At 53.5% G+C, this 20,803-nt stretch overlaps 2 protein-coding genes across 2 annotated transcripts in view; both read right to left on the minus strand.

Annotated features, from left to right (window-relative positions):
* Positions 1–70: 70 nt before the first annotated feature.
* On the minus strand, positions 71–662 carry FREY1 (Frey regulator of sperm-oocyte fusion 1). Its single transcript, XM_054400824.1, has 3 exons — positions 595–662; positions 330–403; positions 71–207 (listed from the first exon to the last, which is right to left on the minus strand). The coding sequence occupies exons 1-3, from the start codon at positions 660–662 to the stop codon at positions 71–73; spliced, it is 279 nt and encodes a 92-aa protein (XP_054256799.1).
* A 1,432-nt stretch (positions 663–2,094) lies between these two features.
* PEX16 (peroxisomal biogenesis factor 16) overlaps positions 2,095–20,803 on the minus strand; it is a 50,858-nt gene continuing 32,149 nt past the window's right edge. The window contains exons 2-11 of the mRNA XM_054400251.1: positions 12,739–12,807; positions 12,393–12,456; positions 6,464–6,597; positions 6,060–6,166; positions 5,507–5,587; positions 4,896–5,048; positions 4,467–4,539; positions 4,049–4,168; positions 3,784–3,848; positions 2,095–2,683 (exon numbers count right to left, since the gene is read on the minus strand). Of these exons, the coding sequence (XP_054256226.1) occupies positions 2,625–2,683; positions 3,784–3,848; positions 4,049–4,168; positions 4,467–4,539; positions 4,896–5,048; positions 5,507–5,587; positions 6,060–6,166; positions 6,464–6,597; positions 12,393–12,456; positions 12,739–12,807 (925 nt within the window). The 3' untranslated portion in view covers positions 2,095–2,624. The remainder of the gene's footprint in view (positions 2,684–3,783; positions 3,849–4,048; positions 4,169–4,466; positions 4,540–4,895; positions 5,049–5,506; positions 5,588–6,059; positions 6,167–6,463; positions 6,598–12,392; positions 12,457–12,738; positions 12,808–20,803) is intronic.

Here is a 20,803-nt window from a genome sequence, read left to right on the forward strand (position 1 = left end):
ACCTACACTGTCCTGCAGCAGCAGGGGTGTCCCTGAGGCTGGGCTGTGGTGGGCACAGGGACATGGTGGCTCACAAGTGGGCCTCATCGTAGTACTGGAGCAACTCGAGCTCGTCGCGCTTGCTTTTGCCAGCTCTGCGCAGCCCTGCCGGCCGCTGCCAGCCCCCTGGGGTCCTGACGTGAGGCTGCTTGGGTTTGATGCCGTAATCTGTGGGCAGAGCAGAGATGGTGGGCTCAGCCCTGGGCTGCTCTCAAGGCTGGGGACAACCACCCACTTGGAGAGGTGACTTTATGGAAAGGGTCTTCAGAGGGGTAAAGAGAGCACCATACCATCCACCAGGCCAAAGTGTTCCTGTGGAAGCTCCAGGGGAGCAGAGAAGTCCTCAGGGACTGAGTAGCTGTCACTGCAGAGAAAAAACAGGGGCAGGAGTGAGCCAAAACTCTGTGGCACAAGAGCTCCCATGTACCACTTCACCCAGCCCAGTCAACTCATGAGGGCTTGGTTCCACAAGTGCCAGCTCAGGCTGGGAGTCCTGCAGTACCTCTGCAGGTGCTGGGGCATAGAGGACGAGAAGGATGAGGGACAAATCCTTACCTCTCTTGTAAGGGCCGTGTGAGGACAGCCCCCAGCAGCAGGGAGAGCAGCAAGAACCTGCACAGCATGGTGCACCCTGACACTAGTTCCCCAATGAGGTCACAGAGGACTCATCCTACCAGTAACCCCGGGACACCAGCCTGGTAGGATGGGAGGCAGGTCCCTTCTACTTACCACCTCCTGGTACAGAAGCTTTTGGTCCTGCCTCAGGTGCCACCAGCTGCTTGCAGTCCTCTTGCACTGGTGCACATCTCTCCCATCCAGCCACAGCACCAGGGCTGTTTCTGTCCCTCACCAGCACCTTTTGCTTCCATCTTGACCCTTCCAAAACTAAGCTCCTTCATCTCAGTCTCCAGGAGTGAATCTCCCCAGCACTTCAGAGACTTTCAGTTTCCTCTGCTGAAAGCCCAAATGAAGGGAGCAGTCTCTTGCTTATGGCTTTTCCATGCTGCCATCTCATTACAGGGCATTGCTGCCCACTGAGGTGGTGCCAGAGACCCCAGGCACTGCCAAAGCCCTGTGGTCCCCAGCTGTGATCGCAGAATCAACCAGGCTGGAAGAGACCTCCAACATCATCAAGTTCAACCAATGAGTCAACCCTATCTAATCAACTAGAGCATGGCACTAAGTGCCTCATCCAGTCTTGCCTTAAACACCTCCAGGGACATTGACCCCACCACCTCCCTGAGCAGCCCATTCCAATGGCCAATCTCTCTTTCTGTGAAGAACTTCTTTCTAAGATCAAGCCTAAACTTCCCCCTGATGTGATGGTCCACTGTAAGGCTAAATCCCCTATTTCAGGTGCTGAGGCAAGCAGACTGTGACCCTTGCAGCCCCAGAGCTCCTGTCACTTACCTGAGGCCAATGCACCTGCCAGTTCCCAGCTTCCAAGCTCCACAGAGAGCTGGCAGCTGCTTTTGGGGCAATCCAGTGCCACCAGCTTGCTGCTCCTTTCTTCTGGCCAAGGAAGCCTCCACAGCAGCTCCCTGAGCAGATTGATGCCTCAACTGTCATTAAGTTGAGTAGAGCAGATACCAAACGATGGCCATGGCTGTCCAGGCCTCTCCTAGGCCCTTTATGAAGTGTGGCACAGCAGTGCTTGCTGAATTAGCCTCTGTCTTTATTTCTCTTCTGCCTTTGGCCAAGCCCACAGGCACTGGCTGGCAGCCATGTTGCAAACCCTTCTAACAGGCATTAGGTGCTAGGAGAACAGCCTGCAAACTGCAGCTCTCTGTATCCCCAGGGGAACCCCAGGAAACTGGGGAGTGAACCAGGCACCTGGAATCAGAGGCTACAGAGGCATGAGCTGAGCAACATGTGGGGGCCCTGCCTGACAGGCCAGAGCTAAAGGCTTCTGAAAGGCAGCATACCCCAGGGCAGACAACTGCAGAAGCTGTGCCTTCTGACAGGGAGAGAGCTGCTGGCAACTACAGAGCACCTACAAAGATCCCAGGCAAAGAGGGAGAGGTCCTTCAGCTGAGTTCTTTCCATTCAGTCAGTTTATTTGACAGACAAGCCCACTCCAAGCAGGTAAGCCAGGAGTAGCCAACACAAGCAGGCTGCAGGGCAGCCTCAGTGCCATGAGGTGGGAGACAATGCTCTCCAAAAATCCACTCCCCTGCCTGGCTTTATCATAGTGCAGCTGTACAAAAGGAGAAAAAAACAAGGGCTTAAAAAAAACAGAGGCCATCCCATCACCGAAGCCACCAAACAGTCCAGAGAGAGAGGTGGCCAGGGTCTCTTCACACATGTAGTGTCCATCATTCACAGCTAGATCAGTTAAAAAATTTTCATAAACCCCCCTCCCTCACCCTGCAGAACATGAGCTTCTCATTTGTCCATCATTCACAGCTAGATCAGTTAAAAAAAATTCCATAAACCCCCTCCCTCACCCTGCAGAACATGAGCTTCTCATTCATAGTTTAACTGAAAATTAGACATTATCATCAACATCCCTCCCCCAGCCTAAGGTTGCCCTCCTTAGAAATGTCCACCCATGATCTTAGCAGAGAATAATCATCTTCTCCTCATCAGCCCCAGTTATAAAAATAGATTTTCTGCCAAGCAGGCAAGTAATCCATCAGTGGCCCTGAAACAAGAGAAGAAAGGGATCACACATGTCAAAGGCAAGAATCTGAAGCTGTGTATGTACAGGGTACATCCCCCCTCCTCATTATGATATCCAACAACCCCAGATTTCCAGGTACTCAACTCAAGTGATCCCAAGAATAGAACCAACTACTTCTGCCAAGATGGGAGACAGCTTTGGGGTGTGGTGCCAGAGCTTAGCGTGGGACCAAGCAGTGACTGAAACGTGGCCAGCACAGCCATGGTGCAGGACACTGCCCCCTCAGAGCTGACGTGTCCCAGCTCCAGTGGGGAGGGAGGTCTACAGTGCAAGGGTAAAACCTGCATGTAGCCAGTCAGGAGGACACTGCTGTGGCACGTGGAAGAGGGGAGACAACTCAGCAGTAATGAGCAGGTGCAGACACAGAAGCAACTGCTGTGGAGTGCAAATGCTTATGTAGCACATGGCTTAATGCAGGTTCCAAAGCCTCTCTGAAACTGGAGGCAGCAGCTCCTGAGCCTTGTGACCTCCCCAAAGAAAGGACAATCCCCTGATGCCAGGCTGATCTAATGCCACATCACTGCCCTGAATCACTCCACAAAAGACTTCAGATCAGCAGAGAAAATGGGGAGGTGGAATTCTGGCCCATAACGAAGAGACCTTCTGGTGAAGGACTAGAAGACAGGCCTGGTTCGGGCCTTAGATTTACAATCAGTTCCTGCCCAGGTCAGTACCTCTAGGCACCTTTTACTCCTTGCAGATTGAGGATCAAGGAAAAGGAATTCAGAAATAGGGCTGCAAGGCAGAGCTCTGCTTCACCAGCAGAGGTGCAAAGGGAGCTCAGGAGAACAGGCCTAGGTAGCAGGGATTGAGCTCTGCAGCCTGGGAGGGTACGGAGAGGTTTACAGTCACGGTAGAACCTGGAAGCAACCCATCCTTTCCTGTTCCAGTTTAAAACAACCCAAGCATCAACACAAGGATGAGCCAGTGCTAACTATTCTAGGGACTTCCCAATTCCTTCCTCAAGTTGGAAACCAACTGAGAAAACGTTCTGCCCAAGTGCCCTGATTTTTCTCCACCCAGCAGAGACGGGGATGTATCAAACAGTGGGGCCCACTTACGTGTGACAAAGCCAACTCCAGGCACGTAATCAGCCAACAAGCGCAGCAGGAGGAGGATCCTGCCCCTAGGAAGGAAGGGAGTAGGAGTGAGTCCAGCAGGACAGCTGCTGCCCCAGCTGCACAAACAGCAACAGCAACTCTTACGTAAGGGCTGATTAACCTGGTCTCATGCACTCAGACCTCTTCTCATCTACTCACCCAGTCCCCTGCCACTGTTTCTGTTACAAGGGAAACGTTCAGCAAAAGCCCATCAAGGGCCCCTTACTCTGAGTATCGATCGTAGAAAGGAGATCTCAGCAGGTAGTACAGCAGGAGGAGGGTTCTTCGTCTCAGCTCCGCCCGCTCTCGCCTGTTCAAGTCCTTTAGATCACTCAGCAAGCTCAGGCTGGAAGGAGAAGGGCAGAGAGCTAACCCACAGCAACAGCAGCCAGCAGGGAAAAGAAAGCAGGTTTCTAAATGCCCTCTGTTCCAAGCTCCATGCACTGCAGGTTGCACCAGCTCAGAACAGAGAGCACCACAGCAAGTGCTGGAGAAGACACCTAAATGTGTCCATCTTGCACCTAACAACCAGCCCCTGTGCTTGTTTCTCTCAGCTGGGCCTGCCCAGAATTGGGGAACAGGGAGAATTGTGAAGCTCACAGCCACCACCAACTGCAAACACCCTCAAAGACCCTCTGACTGACCTTGAGATGTCCAGGACTCCTGAGAGGAGCCAGGGTTTCCATGATCTCTGGCCCCACACTCCTAAACTCAATACTAGGAATACACAGTCAAGGAATGGAAAGAAACAGAGATATGTAACAAGAGGCATGCAGACAAGTGACCCCCTAGGTACCAGAAAAGCTCTGCTGGGTGCAGGAGAATACACTCCAAAGCAGTGCCAGGGAGGTCCAAAGAAGGGGCTGGAGGACTTGTGCCACAACTCCAGCAGCTGAGGCTGGAGAGAAGGGAGAGGCTACGAGAAGGGAGGAGTGCCGAGGCCACGTCTAAGCAGAGGAGCAGCAGCAGAGAGCAGCCCCGCGCCGCACTGCCCTGCAGCAGGGCCGAGCCCGCAGCACCCTCTGCCGGCACCCGGCTGTGGAGTGAGCCCGCAGGCAGCCAGAGCAGGATACGGTGGAGCAGAGGGCGGGTGATGTAGAGGGATTCTGCGATGGTTTCTTGGAGACCCAGAGGGGTGGGAAGCTGGTTCATCTCCTCTGCTCTTCGGCTCTGTGACTCCTCCCTCTGCTGCGGCGACCCCCAGTGCCGGGAATGCAAGGATGGGGCTGAAACAAGTAGATCAGGTCACAAACACAAAGAATGCTTCCCTACGGCACTTCCCTGCACCGTTCCCTGCTGCTTTCCAAGGTGTGAAACGGGGAAGCTGGAAGAGCTGCACACACAGCAAGGGCTGTGGCTGACCAGTGCCCTCAGAGCTTGCCTCCAGCAGAGGGAACACAGCAGGGAGAGGTTCTTGTAAGATCCATGCTCCTCAAAGTATGACCACGCTGATGGATTGTCTCCAGCACACAGCTCGCTTGGGAAAATGCAATTTCAGCGCCAGCCTTGCAGCACGTGCCTGAACCCCTGCTGCTTTGACACCCTCCCACTCACAGCACCCAAAGACTGGCAAGACATGCCCCAGCACAGGGTTCTGCCCTGTGCTGCCCACACCCAGTAGCACATAAAAGGCACGGAGTAGAAAGAGCTCAGGCAAGGACAGAACACAGGCTCAGCTACTCACTGCTCTGGAGGGAGCGCACCACACGGCTGGAACGCTTGCCAATGTAGGTCTGATCCTTCCCTGAGGAGTTGCCTTCCATCTCTGCTGGAGAAAACAGCCACAGCAGTCAGGCTCCGAAGGAACATGCCTCAACCCAACGCTGTCACACTGCATCCTGAAGACCAGACTGAAAGTTTGATCTGATACAAACCAGACCATCCTGAAGGGGTTAACGGCCACACAGAGGTTGACACCTGACACCTGCAATGGCCCAGACCTAGGAACTCTCTCCTCACCATCAGAACAGACTAGGGCACATGCAGCTTGACCAGGAAACATGCAGTTCAGGCAATGGTTCCAGGCTCAGACTCCTCCACACTCTCCTTCCAGACTGCAGGACAACCCTGCCTGCCACTAAGCTAACTTGTGCTCTGCGGAGGATGGAAAGTTCAGCACACCTCAGCTTTGTGTACTGATAAAGCCTTACAGTTCTCTGTGCCACCCAAGCCACTGCTCTGGCTTGCACGTTGCCCAGCAAGGAGCCAAGCCAACCATGATAGCACCATGGACTCACCTTGGGAGTGGAGAGGCTGCTGCTGCTCCCTCTTCAGTGGCACAATGGGAGGTGATGTCTGGATGCCAGCTTTGTACCACAGCAGGAGCAGGAGCCGAAGGATGGCTCTGTGATCAGACACATGGAAACCTTTAGTACCAGGCTATGGAGGTGGGTACCAGTTGCACTGCAAACGTGGCTTCCACAGAGGAGGGAAACACTCAGGCCTGCTCAGGCAACTGGCAGGAGGAGTAGGCATGCCCTTTTGTGGTACAGTATCCAGCAGACCAGGGGGTTCCAAATTGCCCCAGCCACAGGGACAAGCAGCTGTCCTGCTCAGCCTTTCTCCTGGGCTACAGCCAGCTCCCCTCCAGATCCCATTTCCAAGCACACACTGCCCCTTCCCCTCCGCCCAGGGCACTTACTTAGCCAGCTGGATGAGGACAATGATGGTCCACCGGCCTATCTCCCCCCACACCCTGGCTGTCCCCATCTCTGCAAAGACCTCCACGCATTCTAGCACACTCAGCCAGGTCAACAGCTTCTGCTGGGGCAGCGACTGCAAAAGACAGAGGGGAGGAGGAGGACAGGATGCAGGTTCTGCTTGGGAGTTAAATAGGGCAGAAGCACAGCCCAGTCTGGTGGGACTCTTCAGAAAAAAAAGCACCGGATGGCCCTGGAAATCACAGCCCCAGCAACAAAAAAGTGGTGCCTCCACTGTGGCCAGAGGCTATGCACAAACCCACTTCTTTATCTCCAAGCAGGGGCAGACTGAGCCATCACAGTACTACAGAGATACTACCCAAGAAACAGGGAGAACATCACAGTTCTGTCTTGAATTGCCTTCTACCCCAACTGACACTGCAGGTCAGTCTCCTGGATGGTGGCTCTGTGCCTGAACTCCACAGCAAAACTCTCTCCTCCTCCTTGTCCCAGAGCTGGAACACATGACAAAGCTCCTCCCTGGTTAAGAGTTTATATGAATGTTTGCAGTAGAGGGAAGGAGACCCAGAGTCCACAGTCACACCAGAGTGAATGCCTGCTGAGTACAGCATCAGTCTGTTGCTGACACGAACCCTAAGACAGTCCAGGCCCCTTCCTGGGGGTTGTGGGAACTTGCTGATGCTGTCAGCCACAGGGTTTGACCCATTGAAAAGCACCACAAAAGACAGTACAGCTGAAATTCGCTTGGACGTTTACCAACCAGGGGAGCAAGCCTTCAGCATCTCTGTTTATTACACACCTGATGCTCCAGCCAGAGAGCCATCTACACTCGAGCCCACACAGCGGGCAGGCTTGCAACAGATGAGGTCTGGCTGGAAAAAGCACTCTCCTTCTCATCCCCCAAAAGGGTCTAACAAATGCTGGGAGCCAGCCTGGGGCTCTTGCAAGAAAGACACAGAAGCAAGGTACTTGTTTGTTTTGCTTACGAGGATATGCAGAGGAAGAGTCTGAGGGATGGGATAAGAGCTTCAGCTGAAACAATGATGATTATACAGCAACACTTTTGCCTCTGAGCTTTTCAAAAAAACAGTGGAGCTCCTGGTGCAAGCCAGGGGCCTGGGGATTTTAGGGGGGTGGGGGCCAGTGATCGGGACCGCGGTGCAATTCTCCATCCCGTTTATTTTTGTGTTTTTTTTTTTTCTTTTGTTGTTTGTTTTTGTAGGAGTGATCTGGGGGATCCCCAAACAGAATAGAAATTTTCAGGTCCCTGGCTTGACTCCAGGATGGAGCTCCTAGGGTGTGTTGTGGAATAAACTCAGAGGCATAAAAAAGTGGGTTTGCTTTTGTATTTCATTCTTTGGTTTCTTGCTGTTCGCTTCTGTTCACTCCTCCATCCCTCCGGGGACTCTTCCTCTGGGCATATCCTCGTAAGCAAAAACAAACAAGTACCTTGCTTCTGTGGTGTCTTATCTTGGCCAAGAAGCCCCAGGGCTGGCTCCCAGACAGCAATTTGTTAGGTAGACCCTTTTGGGGGAGAGAAGGGAGGAGTGCTTTTTCCAGCCAGACCTCATCTGTTGCCAAGCCGCGCCGCTTGTGGTGTGGGCTCTGGAGTGTAGGGGCTTCTCTCTGGGGCTGGAGGCATCAGGTGTGTAATTAAAACAGAGATGCTGAAGGCTTGCTCCCCTGGTTGGTTAAAGGTCCAAGCGAATTTCAGCTGTATTGTCTTTTGTGGGGCTTTTTCAATGGGTCAAAACCCTTGGTGGGGTGACAGCATCAGCAAGTTCCCACAACCCCCAGGGGGTAGGGGGGGGGTTGGACTTTTTTCTTTGGGTTCGTGTCTGCTAAACCTGGGGGGGGGGGGGACTGTTGCTGTTACTCCGCGGCAGTGCCCCACTTGGTTGACTGTGGGACTCTGGGTCTCCTTCCCTCTTTGCCAAACTTTTCCGATTGAATAACTTCTTAACCAGGGGGGAGGTGCTTTTTGTTCATGTGGTTCCAGCTCTGGGTATCAATGGAAGGAGGGCGGCAGGGAGAGGAGTTTTTTTTTTTCTGTTAGGAGATTCAGGCACAGGGAGCCACCATCCAGGGAGGTAGGACCCTTTGGGGGGCCAGGGGTTCAGTTGGGGTTAGATAGGGGAAGGCAAAATATTCACCCAAAATTCAAAGGGGACCAAGAAACTAGTGCTGTTTTTCTTTTCCCCTTTGTTATCCTTGGGGGGGGTAATCTCGTTGTTATGTTTAACTGTGTTGGCTCTCAGTTCTGCCCCCTGGGCCTTTGGTGAATTAGGATTTTTAAGAAGGGTGGGAGTGGGGTTTGTGGACCATTAGCCTTCTGGCCCCACAGTGGGACGGATAGGGGCACAACTTTTTTGTTTGGTGGGGCCTGTGACTTTCCAGGGGGGCCATATTTATTCCGGTTGCTTGTTTTTCTGGTAAATGATGTCCCCCACACAGGAATGGGGGGCTTTGTGTGCTTCTTTTGGCCCCTAGTTTTCACTTCCCAAGCAGAACCCTGCTTTTTGCCGGGTCCGGCCAAGCCTGCACACGCGGGTTCTTTTGTGCAAGTCGCTGCCACCAAAAAAGCAGAAGGAGAAAAGCTGGTTTTGGGGGACCTGGGGGACTGGGTGAGTGGTTGCTAGGATTGCGTGGTCTGGGGTCTTTTTGCCCAGGGAGAGTGGCGGGAACACCATGCCGGGTGGTTTTGTGGTGGGGGGGAGAAGGTGATAGGCCGGGTTGGGGGGTATCCCCATTTCATTGTTCCTCATGCCATGGATGGCTCTTAAAGTAACGTTTGCCCGGGCGGCTAGGGGAGGAGAAGGGGCAAGATTGGGTGCTGGGGGGAAAATGGGATATGGGAAGGGGCGGTGGAGGAAGGGAAAGAGGGGGTAGGCTGGGCTTAGTAGGCCCAGGGAGAATAGGGGGCCTGAGCTGGGGGGGAACAGCTGCGTGTCCCTGTTGGCCTGGGGGCAATTTTGGGTTAACCCCATGGGTCTTTGCTGGATGTTCCTGTATCCTCAATAATAGTGTCATTTTATTAATGGGGGCCCTTTACGGTTCCTCCTGCAGTTGCCTGAGGCAGGCCTGAGTGTTTCCCCTCCTCTGTGGAAGCCACGTTTTGCAGTGCAAACTGGTTACCCACCTCCATAGCCTGGTAACTATAAAGGTTTCCATGTGTCTGATCACCAGAGCCATCCTTCGGCCTCCTGCTCCTGCTGTGGTATACAAAGCGCTGGCATCCAGACATCACCTCCCATTGTGCCATGAAAGAGGGAGCAGCAGCAGCCTCTCCACTCCCAAGGTTGAGTCCATGGTGCTATCATGGTTGGCTTGGCTCCTTGCTGGGAACGTGCAAGCCAGAGCAGTGGCTGGGTGGCACAGAGAACTGTAAGGCTTTTTCAGTACACAAAAGCTGAGGTGTGCTGAACTTTTCCCATCCTCCGCAGGAAGAGCCAAGTTAGCTTAGTGGCAGGCTGGGTTGTCCTGCAGTCTGGAAGGGAGTGTGGTGGAGTCTGAAGCCTGGAAAAACCATTGCCTGGGATGCATGTTTCTGGTCAAGCTGGATGTTTGCCCTAGTCTGTTTGATGGTGAGGGAGGTGTTTCCTGAGGTCTGGGCCATTGTGATGTCAGGTTGTCAACCTCTGTGTGGCGTTAACCCCTTCAGGATGGTCTGGTTGTATCAGATCAAATTTCAGTTGGTCTTTCAGGATGGCAGTGTGGACAGCGTGGGTTGAGGCATGTTCCTTCGGGAGCCTGACTCTTGTGGCTGTTTTCTCAGCAGAGATGGAAGGCAACTCCTCGGGGAGGATCAGACCTACTTTGGGCAAGCGTTCCAGCCGTGTGTGCGCTCCTCCAGAGGCGTGAGTAGCTGAGCCTGTGTTCTGGTCCTTGCCTGAGCTCTTTCTACTCTGTGCCTTTTACGTGCTATGGGTGTGGGCCAAGCCCGCCCCCCGCCTGCCTACAGGGGCCAGAAAAAACCCCTTGTGCTTGGGGGCGGGCAAGTACTTGCAGAGTCTTCTTGGGGGCTACTTTCTTTGGCTTTGTGGAGTGGGTAGGGGGGTGTCCCAAAAAAGCAGGGGGGCCCCTGGGGTTCAAGGGATCGTGCATTGGCAAAGGGCTGGGCGCTGAAAGTGCATTGTTCCCAAGCGTCAGGATTGTTGGGTGGTGATGTGGTGGAGGGGGTGGACAATCCAGTCCAGCGTTTTGGGTGTCATCCAGACGGTTGTGGAGCAGGGGAGAGGATACATTAAGATTTTCCCCGGTGCACCTGCACCTGCTTTGTTGTTTCACCTCTGGCTGGAGGCAAGCTTCTGAGAGGCACTGGTCGTGTCAGGGGATGGCCCACACCACAGCCCTTGCTGTTTATTTGGGGGGGTGTGGGGGGGGGTGGGGTTTTTGCAAGTCTCTTCCAGCTTCCCCCTTTTCACACCTTGGAATAAGGGGCAAGCAGGGGAAATCGGGAAACGGTTGCTGGGGGAGGGAAGGTTTTGGGGGCGTTCTGCCGTCGTAGGGGAAAGAAAAGGCCAATTCTTTGTGTGAGGTTGGGGACACCTGATTTCTACTTGTTTTTCTAGCCCCATTCCTTTGGCATTTTTTCCCGGCAAGGGGGTCCCCGCCGCAAGTGCGAGGGAGAAGGGAGTCCACAGAAAAAGCCGAAGAGCAGAGGGAACTGGGGAAACCAGTTTCCCACCCCTCTGGGTCTTCCAAAGATAAAAAACCTATTCGAGAAATTTTCCCCTGACATCCCGACCCGCCACCCTCTGCATCCCCCCACCGTTCCTTGCTCTGGCCTGGCCTTTCGGGGCTTCATTTGCCACTAGTTGTGGGCCCGGGGGTTTGACGGGCAGGCCAGAGGGTTTGTCTGGGCCGGGGGCTCGGCGCCCTGCCTGCAGGGCAGTGCGGCGGGCGGCGGGGGCCTTGCCTCTCTCTGCTTGCCAATTGCTTCCTCATGCTCACGTTTGCGGGGGGGTACGTGGGGGCCTTCGGCAACGCCTTCCAATTTCTCGTAAAAAAAGCTCTCTCCCTTTCTCTCCAGCCTTCAGCTGGCTGGGGAGTTGTGGCACAAGTCCTCCAGGCCCTTTTTTTGGGACCTCCCTGGCACTGCTTTGGAGTGTATTCTCCTGCACCCAGCAGAGCTTTTCTGGTTAACCTTGGGGGGTCACTTGTTGCATGCCTCTTGTTAAATATCTTTGTTTTTTTTCATTCCTTGGACTTGTGTTATTCCTAGTATGTGTTTAGGAGTTGTGGGGGCCAGAGGATCATGGGATAACCTGGCTCCTCTCAGGAGTCCTGGACATCTCAAGGGTCAGGTCAGAGGGTCTTTGAGGGTGTTTGGCAGTTGGTGGGTGGGGCTGTGTGGCTTCCACAATTCTCCCTGTTCCCCAATTCTGGGGGGACAGGCCCAAGCCTAGAGGAGGAAAAACAAGCCACAGGGGGCGATGGGTGTTCGTTTGTTGTTTGTTTTAGGTGCCTAAGATGGATGGGGGACACAATTTTAGGTGTCTTCTTCCAAGCAAACTTGCCTGTGGTGTGCTTCTCTGTTCTGAAGGCCTGGTGCAACCTGCCAAGTTGGCATTGGGCAGGCTTGGAAACAGGAGGGCATTTTAGACAACCTGCGTTCTTTTCCCCTGCTGGGCTCTGTGCTGTTTTGGGGGGCTTTTGTGGGTTAGCTCTTCTTGGGCCCTTTTCTCCTTCCAAGCCTGAAGCGTGCTTGGGAAGTTTGATCATAAAAGGGGGGACTTGAAAACAGGCGAGAGCGGGAGTTGGGAGGGGGAGGCGGGGGGGAGGGACGGAGGGGTGACGCGAGAGGATGAGTGAGGCGAGCGGGGGGGCGGGGGGAAAGCCTGAAGGACGAAAGGAAACCCTCCTCTTTGCTTTGTTACTACCCTGGCTGTGGGATCCTTCCATTCTTACGGATTCGGTATCCTCAGAGGCGTTGTAATGGGGGCCCTTGCTGGGCTTTTGCTGAAACGTTTCCCTTGTAAACCGGCAGAAAGAAAAATAAAACAGTGGGCAGGGGGGCGGGTGGGACTTGGGCTTGAAAGTAGATGAGGAAGACGGGTCTCTGAGTTTGCCATTGAGGGGGGGGGGACCCGGTTTTTAAATTTCAGCCCGTACGTTAAAGAGTTGCTGTTGCTGGTGTGTGCCAAAGGCGTTGGGGCAGCCAGGGCTGTCCTGGGCTGGACCTCACTTCCCTACCTCCCATCCTTCAGCTAGGGGCAGGATCCTCCTTCCTGCTTGCGCTTGTTGGCTTGATTACGTGGGCCTGGAGTTGGCTTTGTCACACGTAAAGTTGGGGCCCCCACTGTTTTTGATTACTTCCGTCTTGCTGGGTGGAAAAATTTTGGGGCACTTGGGGCCCTGGATAAACGTTTTTTTTTTCTCAGTTGGTTTCCAAAATTGCGGGCGGTAAATTGGGGGACAAAGTCCCTTAGATAGTTGCACTGGCTTCCCCCTTTGTTGTTGATTTGCTTGGGTTTTTTTTTAAAATGGGATATAACAGGGAAAGGGATGGTTTGGCTTTCCAGGTTTCTACCTGTCTGTAAAACCCTACCTCCGTACCGTTTCCATGGGCTGCCAGATGCTCAATCCCTTTGGGGGGGCCTGTTTTTTTCCTGAGTTTCCCTTTGCACCTCTGCTGGTGAATGTCAGAGCTCTGCTTGCAGGGCCCTATTTCTGAAATTCCTTTTTCCTTGATTTCCCAATCTGCAAGGGGAGTTTTAAAAAGGTTTGCCTTAGGTGAAGGTTATGGGACTGGGGCAGGAAAACTGTGATTTTGTAAACATCTTAAGGGCCCGAACCAGGGCTGTCTTCTTTGTCCTTCACCGGAATGGTTTCTTTTTTTCGTTTTTGGGCCCAGGGGAATTCCACCTCCCCATTTTTTTCTCTTTTTGAATTCTGAAGTCTTTTTGTGGAGTTTTGATTCAGTGGGGCAGGTGGATGGGGCATTTAGTCAGGGGGGGCTGGGGCCATCCGGGGATTGTTCTTTTCTTTGGGGGGTTACAAGGTTTCCGGAGTGCTGCCTTCCAGTTTCATGAGAGGGTTTTGGAACCTGCATTAAGCATGTGTGTTCCTTACATAAGGGCATTTTGGCACTCCACAAAGGCGTTGCTTCTGTGTCTTGCTACCTGTGTTTCATTTACTGTTGCTGAGTTGTCCTCTCCTCTTCCCAACGTTGCCACCCAGCAAAGCAGTGTTCCTCCTGGAACTGGGGCTACAATGTGCAAGGTTTTTTTACCCTTGGCCACTTAGGGGAACCTTGACCCCCCTCCCCACATGGAGGCTGGTGGGGGGGGACACACGGGTCGCTCTGAGGGGGGGCAGTGTGTTTTCCTTGCGACACCATGGCTGTGCTGGGGCCCGTTTTTCAGGTCACACACTGCTTGGTCCCCCACGCTAAGGCTTCTGGGCCACCACACCCCAATATAGCTGGTTCTCCCAATTCTTGGGCAGAAGTAGTTTGTTGGTTTTCTATTCTTGGGATCCCACTTTGAGTTGGTGTACCCTGGAAAATTCTGGGGGGTTGTGGATTATTCATTAATGAGGGAGGGGGGGGATTGATGGGAGGGATGGGGGGGGGGGAGGTATTTCCCTGTTTACATTTACGAACAGCTTCTGATTCTTGCCTTTGTCATGTGTTGATCCCTTTTCTTCTCTTGTATCACAGGGCCACTGATGGAACTATTTGGGAATTTTTCTTTTGGGGGCACCTGCTTGGCAGGGGCCAAAATTCACGATAAAATATATCTTTTTTTTATAAACTGGGGGCTGTTTTGGGAGGGGGGGAGAGGGGAGGTAGGGATGTAATTATTTTTTTCATCTGCTAAGATATCATGGGTAGGGTGGTCAATTTTCTTCTGGTGGGCAAACATAAAACCCTTAGGGCTGGGGGGGAGGGCTATAAATGTAGATGTTGGATGAGAATATGTCTATTTTTCTAGGGTTTAAAAAATCTTTGGTTCGGAGATAAGCCTCTTGTTTTGTTTGGCTGGTGTTTTGAGGGAGGGGGGTTTTTTTATGGGGAATTTTTTTTTGTAACTGAATCTAGCTGTGATTTTGTAGGGGGGAGGGCGTGGTCATAAAAAATTGTGAGGGAATAAAAGGCTTCTGGTTTCTGCGGGTGTGGGGGAGGGGACGGGGTTTATGAATATTTTATTTTAAATATCGGATTAAGGCGGTGTAATGGGTTGGAACACTACATTGTGTGTTGAAAGAGGTGGGTCACCTGGCACCTCTCTCTCTTGGGACTGTTTTGGGTGGGCTTTCGGTGTTGGGATTGGCCTCTTTGGTTTTTTTTTAAGCCTTGTTTTTTTTTTTCCTTGTTGTTACCCAGCTATGCACTTGGAGATAAAGCGGCCAGGGGGGAAGGGGGGTTTTTTGGAGTGCCAGGTGAGGGGGGGGAGTGGAATTTTGGAGTGGCATTTGGTTTCTTTCCACACCTCTTTGCACTGAGGCTGCCCTGGCCAGCCGTTGCTTGTGGTGGCTACTCTCTGGCTTTACTATGCTCTGGGTGGTGGGCTTGTCGGTCAATTTTAAACTTGTACTCTGCCTGATTGGATTGCTAGAACTCAGCCCCTGGGAAGGGACCTCTCCCTCTTTGGTGCCTGGGTCCTTTGTAGGTGCTCTGTATAAGGTTGCCCGGCAAAGGCTTCCTCTCCCTTTGTCAGTAAGGGCACCCAGCCTGTTTCTGCGTTGTTCTGGGCCCTGGGAGGTTTAGCTGCCTCTTGCAGGGAAAGGCTTTTTAAGCTCTGTGGCCTGTCAGGCCAGGGGCCAGGGCCCCCCACTGTTTTTGGCGCAGCTCTTGGGGACTCTGTAAAGGCCTCTGGAGTCCAGGTTGCCTCTGGGTTCACCTCCCCTGTTTCCTGGGGGTTTCCCCTGTGGATTAACCTGGAGTGGCTGCAGTTTTGGCATGGCTGGTTTTTCGCCTAGGGCAACTTATGCCTGTTTAGGAAAAGTGGGGTTTTGGCAACATTGGGCTTGGGCCAAAAGCCTGTTTGGACTGTGGGCTTGGGCCAAAGGCCAGAAGAGATAAAAATAAAGGAAAGGAGGCTATTCCTAGCATGCTCCACTGCTCTGGGCCCCCACACTTGCATAAAGGGGCACCTATGGAGAGGCCATCTGGACGTGGGACCAAGCCCATGGCCATTTCGTTTTGGGTTCTTGCTTCTTTTACTTCAAACTTAATGGGGTAACCTGTTGAGGCATCAAATTCTGCTCAGGGGAAGGGCTGCCTGTGGAGGCTTCCTTGGCCAGAAAGGGAAAGGGAAAGGCAGAGGGCAAGCAAGCAAGGCTGGCTGGTTGGCCACTGGATTTGCCCCAAAACAAAAGCAGCTGCCAGGCTCTCTGTGGGGGAGGCTTGGAAAAGCCATGGGGGATAACTGGGGCCCGGCTGGTTTTGCATTGGCCTCTAGGTGAATAGGGGGGACAGGTGCTGCTGGGGGGCTGCCCAACAGGGTCACAGTCTGCTTTGCCTCAGCCACCTGAAATTAGGGGGGGGGGGATTTTTTAGCCTTACAAGTGGACCATCACATCGGGGGGGAGAAGAGTGAAAAAAGAAAATTGGTTTGGCTTGATCATTAGAAAAGGGAAGTTCTTCACAGGAAAGGAGGAGATTGGGCCTTTTTGGGTTTTTAGGGTCGCCCGCACCTCCCCCCTTTGCTTCAGGGGAGGTTGGTGGGGCGTTTCGGGGGGGGGTTGGTTGGGGGGTCATGTGTCCCCTGGGGGGGGCGGGTGTATTAAGGGCACAGGGGGGGGTGGTAACTTGCGATGAGGGCACTTAGTGCCATTTTGCTCTAGATGATTAAGATAGGGTTTTGGGGACTCATTGGGATTGGAACCTTGATTGATGTTGTTGGAGGTTTTCTCTCTTCCCAGGCTGGTAATGGTTCTGCGATCAACAGCTGGGGGACACAGGGCCTTTGGCAAGTGCCGGGGTCTCTGGCACCTCACTCCTTGTGGGCTAGCTCTGGCCCCGTGTTGTAACCTGTAATGGAGATGGGCAGCATGGATAAATAGGCCATAAGCAAGTGGTCTGCTTCCCGGCTTCTTGGGACGGGTTCAGGCATGAGGGATAAAATACTGAATTGTCTCGGAAGTGCGTGGGGGCGGAGATGCCAATTTTCCTGGGAGTACGGGGAGGGATGTGTGAAGGAGCTTAAGTTTTGGGTACGGGGTTTCAGATGGAAAGGCAAAAAAAAGGTTGGGCTGTGTGAGGGGAACATGCAAACTCTAGGGCCCCCTGGTGCTGTGGCTGGTTTGGGAGAGAATGGTGGCACCAGTGCAAAGGGGGACTGCAATGTCCAATAATTAGTGTGCCAATATTGATAGGTTTTCCCCCCCCCCCCCGAATGATTTTTGTATTGTGCCCAGGGGTCCTCCCCCCCCCCTTCCTGTGCTGTAAGCCGCTACCTTATTATTGTATGATACGGCGCGCTCACTCGCGCCATTTTACTTGTTGTTAGTTTTGCTTCCAAATTTCGTACCCCCCCTGCCCCCCCCCCACCCCGGGTTTGGTTATAGTAGGGGTAGGGGGGACCTTGGGCCTCCCAATCCTACCCAGGGGGCCATGGGTTGTGGTTTGGGGTTCACAGCGGGGGGGTTTATGGTAGGATGGAGTGTCCTTCTGTGGGGGGGACCTCATTGGGGGAACTGGGGGAGAACTAGTGTCTGGGGGCCACACCCATGCTGTGGCCGGGTTTTCTTTGCTGCTCTTCCTTGTTTGCTGGGGGGCTCGTTCCTCAACCACGGGCCCCTTACAAAGGGGAGGTGATGGGGGATTTGTCCCTCATCCCTTCCTCGTCCATGCTTATGCCCGCACCTGCAGGTGGGTACTGCAAGGAGGGGGGAGACGTCCCCCGCCTGACGTCCTTTGGGGCACCTTGTGGAACCAAGCCTCTCGAGTTGACTGGGGCTGGGTTGAAGTGTGGACAACGTGAAGTGGTACATGGGGGCTCTTGTGTTTTGGCCCACAAAGACGTTTTTGGCCTCAACTCCTGCCCCTTTGTTTTTTTTCTCTGCCAGTTGGGGGACAAAAAGCTACTCAGTTCCTCTGAGGGAACTTTTCTCTGCTCCCTGCTTCCTGGAGCTTTTCCCAACAAGGAAATCCACTTTTTGGCCCTGGGTGGATGGTTATGGTTGGCTCTTCTTTAACCCCATCTGAAAAGTGGACCCCTTTCCATTAAAGTTCACTCTTCAGTGTGGTGGTTTGTTTTTTCCCCATTGAGTTGAGAGGCAAGCCAGGGGGGCTGAGCCCCCACCCCTCCATCTCCCTGCTCTGCCCCCACAGATTTTACGGCACTTTCCAAAACCCCATAAGCAGCGCCTCACGTCGCGATCCATGGTGGAAAAACCCCCTGGGGGGGGGCTTGGCAGCGGCCGGCAGGGGGGGCTGTCGGCAGAGGAAGCTGGCTAAAACAAAAAATAAAAAGCAAGGGCCGCGCGGACCGATGCTCGAGTTCGGGAGTTGCTTTGTTCCAAGGTTTTACTACGAGATAAGGGGTGGGGGCCACTTGTTGGAGCCCAACCATGGTCCCTTGTGCCCCCACCCATCAAAAAGCCCCAGCCTTCAGGGACCCACCCCTTGCTGCTGCAGGGGGGTGAAACCAGTCTGGGTAGGTAGCTGGGGGGGTGTGGGGGGAAATGTTAAACCGGAGGGGGGTGATGATTAATGGTAAAACCCTGCTTGCTTTTGGGTGGTGATTTTGGTTTTTTTAGGACTGGGAGGCAGAAATTACCTCCAGCAGTCCCCTTTTGATTTTCATCACTATGATGGTTTGGGCCAGGGGGGGGGGAGGTTTTAGGGCTCCCGCTGGGGGATATTTAGGGGGGATATATTTTCTTTATCTTGGGAATGGTCTCTTTCTTGCCCAGGGCAGTGGTGGAATTCACCATCCCTTGGAGGGTTGTTTTTAAGCAAAACTTAGGGACTTAGGGAGTTTATGGTTTAGTGTTTGGCCCTTCCGTGCTGGGTTGAAAAGGGTTGGGAACTGGCTGCTTCTTGAAAGGTCTCTTTTTTCCAAAAACCAAGGTTTGTTCCTGTGGAAAATTCTACCCCCACATTCCTGGAAGGGGGGGGGGGGGGGGAACTTGTAAGTGGTAGGTGGGGGTTGGGTTTCTTCTTTCACTCATGGGGGCCCACACAAAAAGGCAGGTGGGATTAGAACATAGAGGTTTTGGGGGGACATCAGAAAAAAAAAAAAGGAAAAAACATAAATTCTTCCACATGGAAAATAGGTTCTGAAAAAATAACCCCCCATGGGGATACTAGGGCTCCTTTAAGGGGAAGGCCAGTGGCAAGTTTGGATTCCCTGGTCCCACTGGGGAGCGGGTGTGTTTTAAAAAGGGGGGACTCCCCAGAGATTTTTTTGTGGGGTTTGCTAAAAGGGGCCCAAGGGTTTTAGCCAACCAGGGGGACTTTTGGTGATAGAGTTGAGGTCCTGGTGTTGGGACTGGGGGATTGAATCTTTAAGAGGGTCTTTTCCAACCCCAAATACATTGATTTTCTGTGGTTGAGATGTCTTATTCGTTTCCTCTGTGGGGTCACTAGGACTTGTAACAAGGGCTTTTTTTCTTTCCTATCACAAAAACCTGGAGAAGCCTTCACATCCTTGAGGTAGTTCCCAAAGGAAGAGAGAAAGGAAGGGGAGCAGGGGCCCAAAACCCACCTTTTAGTGGGGGGACACAAAAACAAAGCCACAAACCACAGCCCCACTCCCTTTGCTACCAATGTACCATCTATTTAATTGTTGTTTTGCCATGCACGGCGCAGGCCACAGCTTGAAAGGCCCCACAGGAGTCAGAGGAGGTACCCAACTGGCGCCTTTGCAGGGGGGACCAGGGGGAAGAGCTTTCAAGGCTTCACAACCCAGAGTCCCTTGCAAGGCTTTAATCCCCCTTTTCCCTTGCCTGCTCCTGGCAGGGGCCACCCGCTCTGCCCCCAACGAGGGGTGGGAGCCCGTGAGGGTTGTTTAGGAGGGCCTATAAGCCCCTTGGCCCCTGACCCCTGCAGCCTGGTTTAGGGGAAATTAGGGGACAAGGGGGTGATAAAGGGGTCCCCTTCTCAAGGGTTGTAGGGTTACTGCTGGGAGGGTTGGGGTTTTGGGGTATTATTTTTCTTTCATTTCACCAAGCAAATTAAAAAATTTTCCATAACCTTTGGAAAACCAAGGGGGGGGGGGGGCAACACTTCAGGAAACTGGGGGAATCTTTAGGGTGCTTGGATAACGGGGGGGGGAGGTTTGGGGGGAACTTTCCATGGGGGGACCACCGTCTGTATTCTCTGGCTTTTGGGGGGGGGGGGGGGGGGGTGGGTTGGGACCCCCTTGGAGGGGGGGGGGTCAGGGGGGGGTGACAAAAAAATCCTGGGTTATTTAGGCCAATTTCTTTGGGCCCCACCCCCCAGGTCCTCCCCCCTTTGGGGGGGCCTGGTTGGGGTATTTGGCCCCATGGGAGGGAAAAGGGAAAAGGGTGGAGGGGGGTGGGGTTGACAGGGGGGGGGGGAGGGGGGCAGGGGGGGTGAACCTGATGGTAAGGGTGGGGGGGGGGGGGGCGGGGGACTCTTTTCTGGCAGGATAAAAAGGGGAAAAAAAAACACTAGGGGTTGGAAGGGGGGTTGGGCAAAAAAAACAAAAAAAACCAAGGGGGGCTTTGTTGAAACCAAGGGATGGTTTGTTGTTAATTTTTCAAAAAAAAAGCTTTATTGTTGGCAATGGGGGGGATAGGGGCATTTGGGATTATGGTTCCCATCCTCTCCATAAAAACAAGCTCCTTGGTGAAGGGGGAGGAAATTCGATTTTTTGCCTTTCTGGGGAAAGGTGGGTGGGGGGTTGTCCCTGGGGTTGGGGGGTTGGGTGGGGGGGGGGGGGTAAACCTTTGGCCTATTTGGGGAGGGGGGGAGGGCCTCTATGGATAACTCTTTTGAAATTTGATGGACACCTTCACACCATGGGGCCTGGGGCCCTATTTCAACCCAAAATGGCAGGTGGGCCATAGGGGGAGGTTGGGGTGTTTCAAACTGAAGACCCTCCCCCACCCTTTGGGGGGAATGGGGGGGGGGCCCAGGGGTCTCCTCCAGGGGAAATCCGAATTTTCGGAGGGTTGGATTCGGTGGGGGGGGGGGCAATGGTTAGGAAAAAATACACTGGGGCCCCGTGGTTGGGGGAGCCCTTTTGCCCTGTGGGGACCAAAATAAAGCGGGGTTTTTTTAGTTTTCTTGCTTTTGGGGTTTTTTTCCCTACAGGAGGGGGGGGGGGCAAACTATAAGGGGGGGGGCCAAGGGGGGGGACGATTTGTATAGGGGCAGGGGAAGGGTGGCATTTTTTATTTAT

Source organism: Indicator indicator, chromosome 4 (genome assembly GCF_027791375.1).
Source record: "Indicator indicator isolate 239-I01 chromosome 4, UM_Iind_1.1, whole genome shotgun sequence".
NCBI classification, from domain to species: domain Eukaryota; kingdom Metazoa; phylum Chordata; class Aves; order Piciformes; family Indicatoridae; genus Indicator; species Indicator indicator.

What these genes read in the sequence shown, in the direction of transcription:
- FREY1 (XM_054400824.1), bottom strand. Translation starts at nt 662, where the DNA reads ATGCTGTGCAGGTTCTTGCTGCTCTCCCTGCTGCTGGGGGCTGTCCTC. An exon ending in ACACGGCCCTTACAAGAGAG is followed by an intron (nt 404 to 594) that starts GTAAGGATTTGT and finishes TTTTCTCTGCAG; the next exon opens with TGACAGCTACTCAGTCCCTG. An exon ending in ACACTTTGGCCTGGTGGATG is followed by an intron (nt 208 to 329) that starts GTATGGTGCTCT and finishes CTCTGCCCACAG; the next exon opens with ATTACGGCATCAAACCCAAG.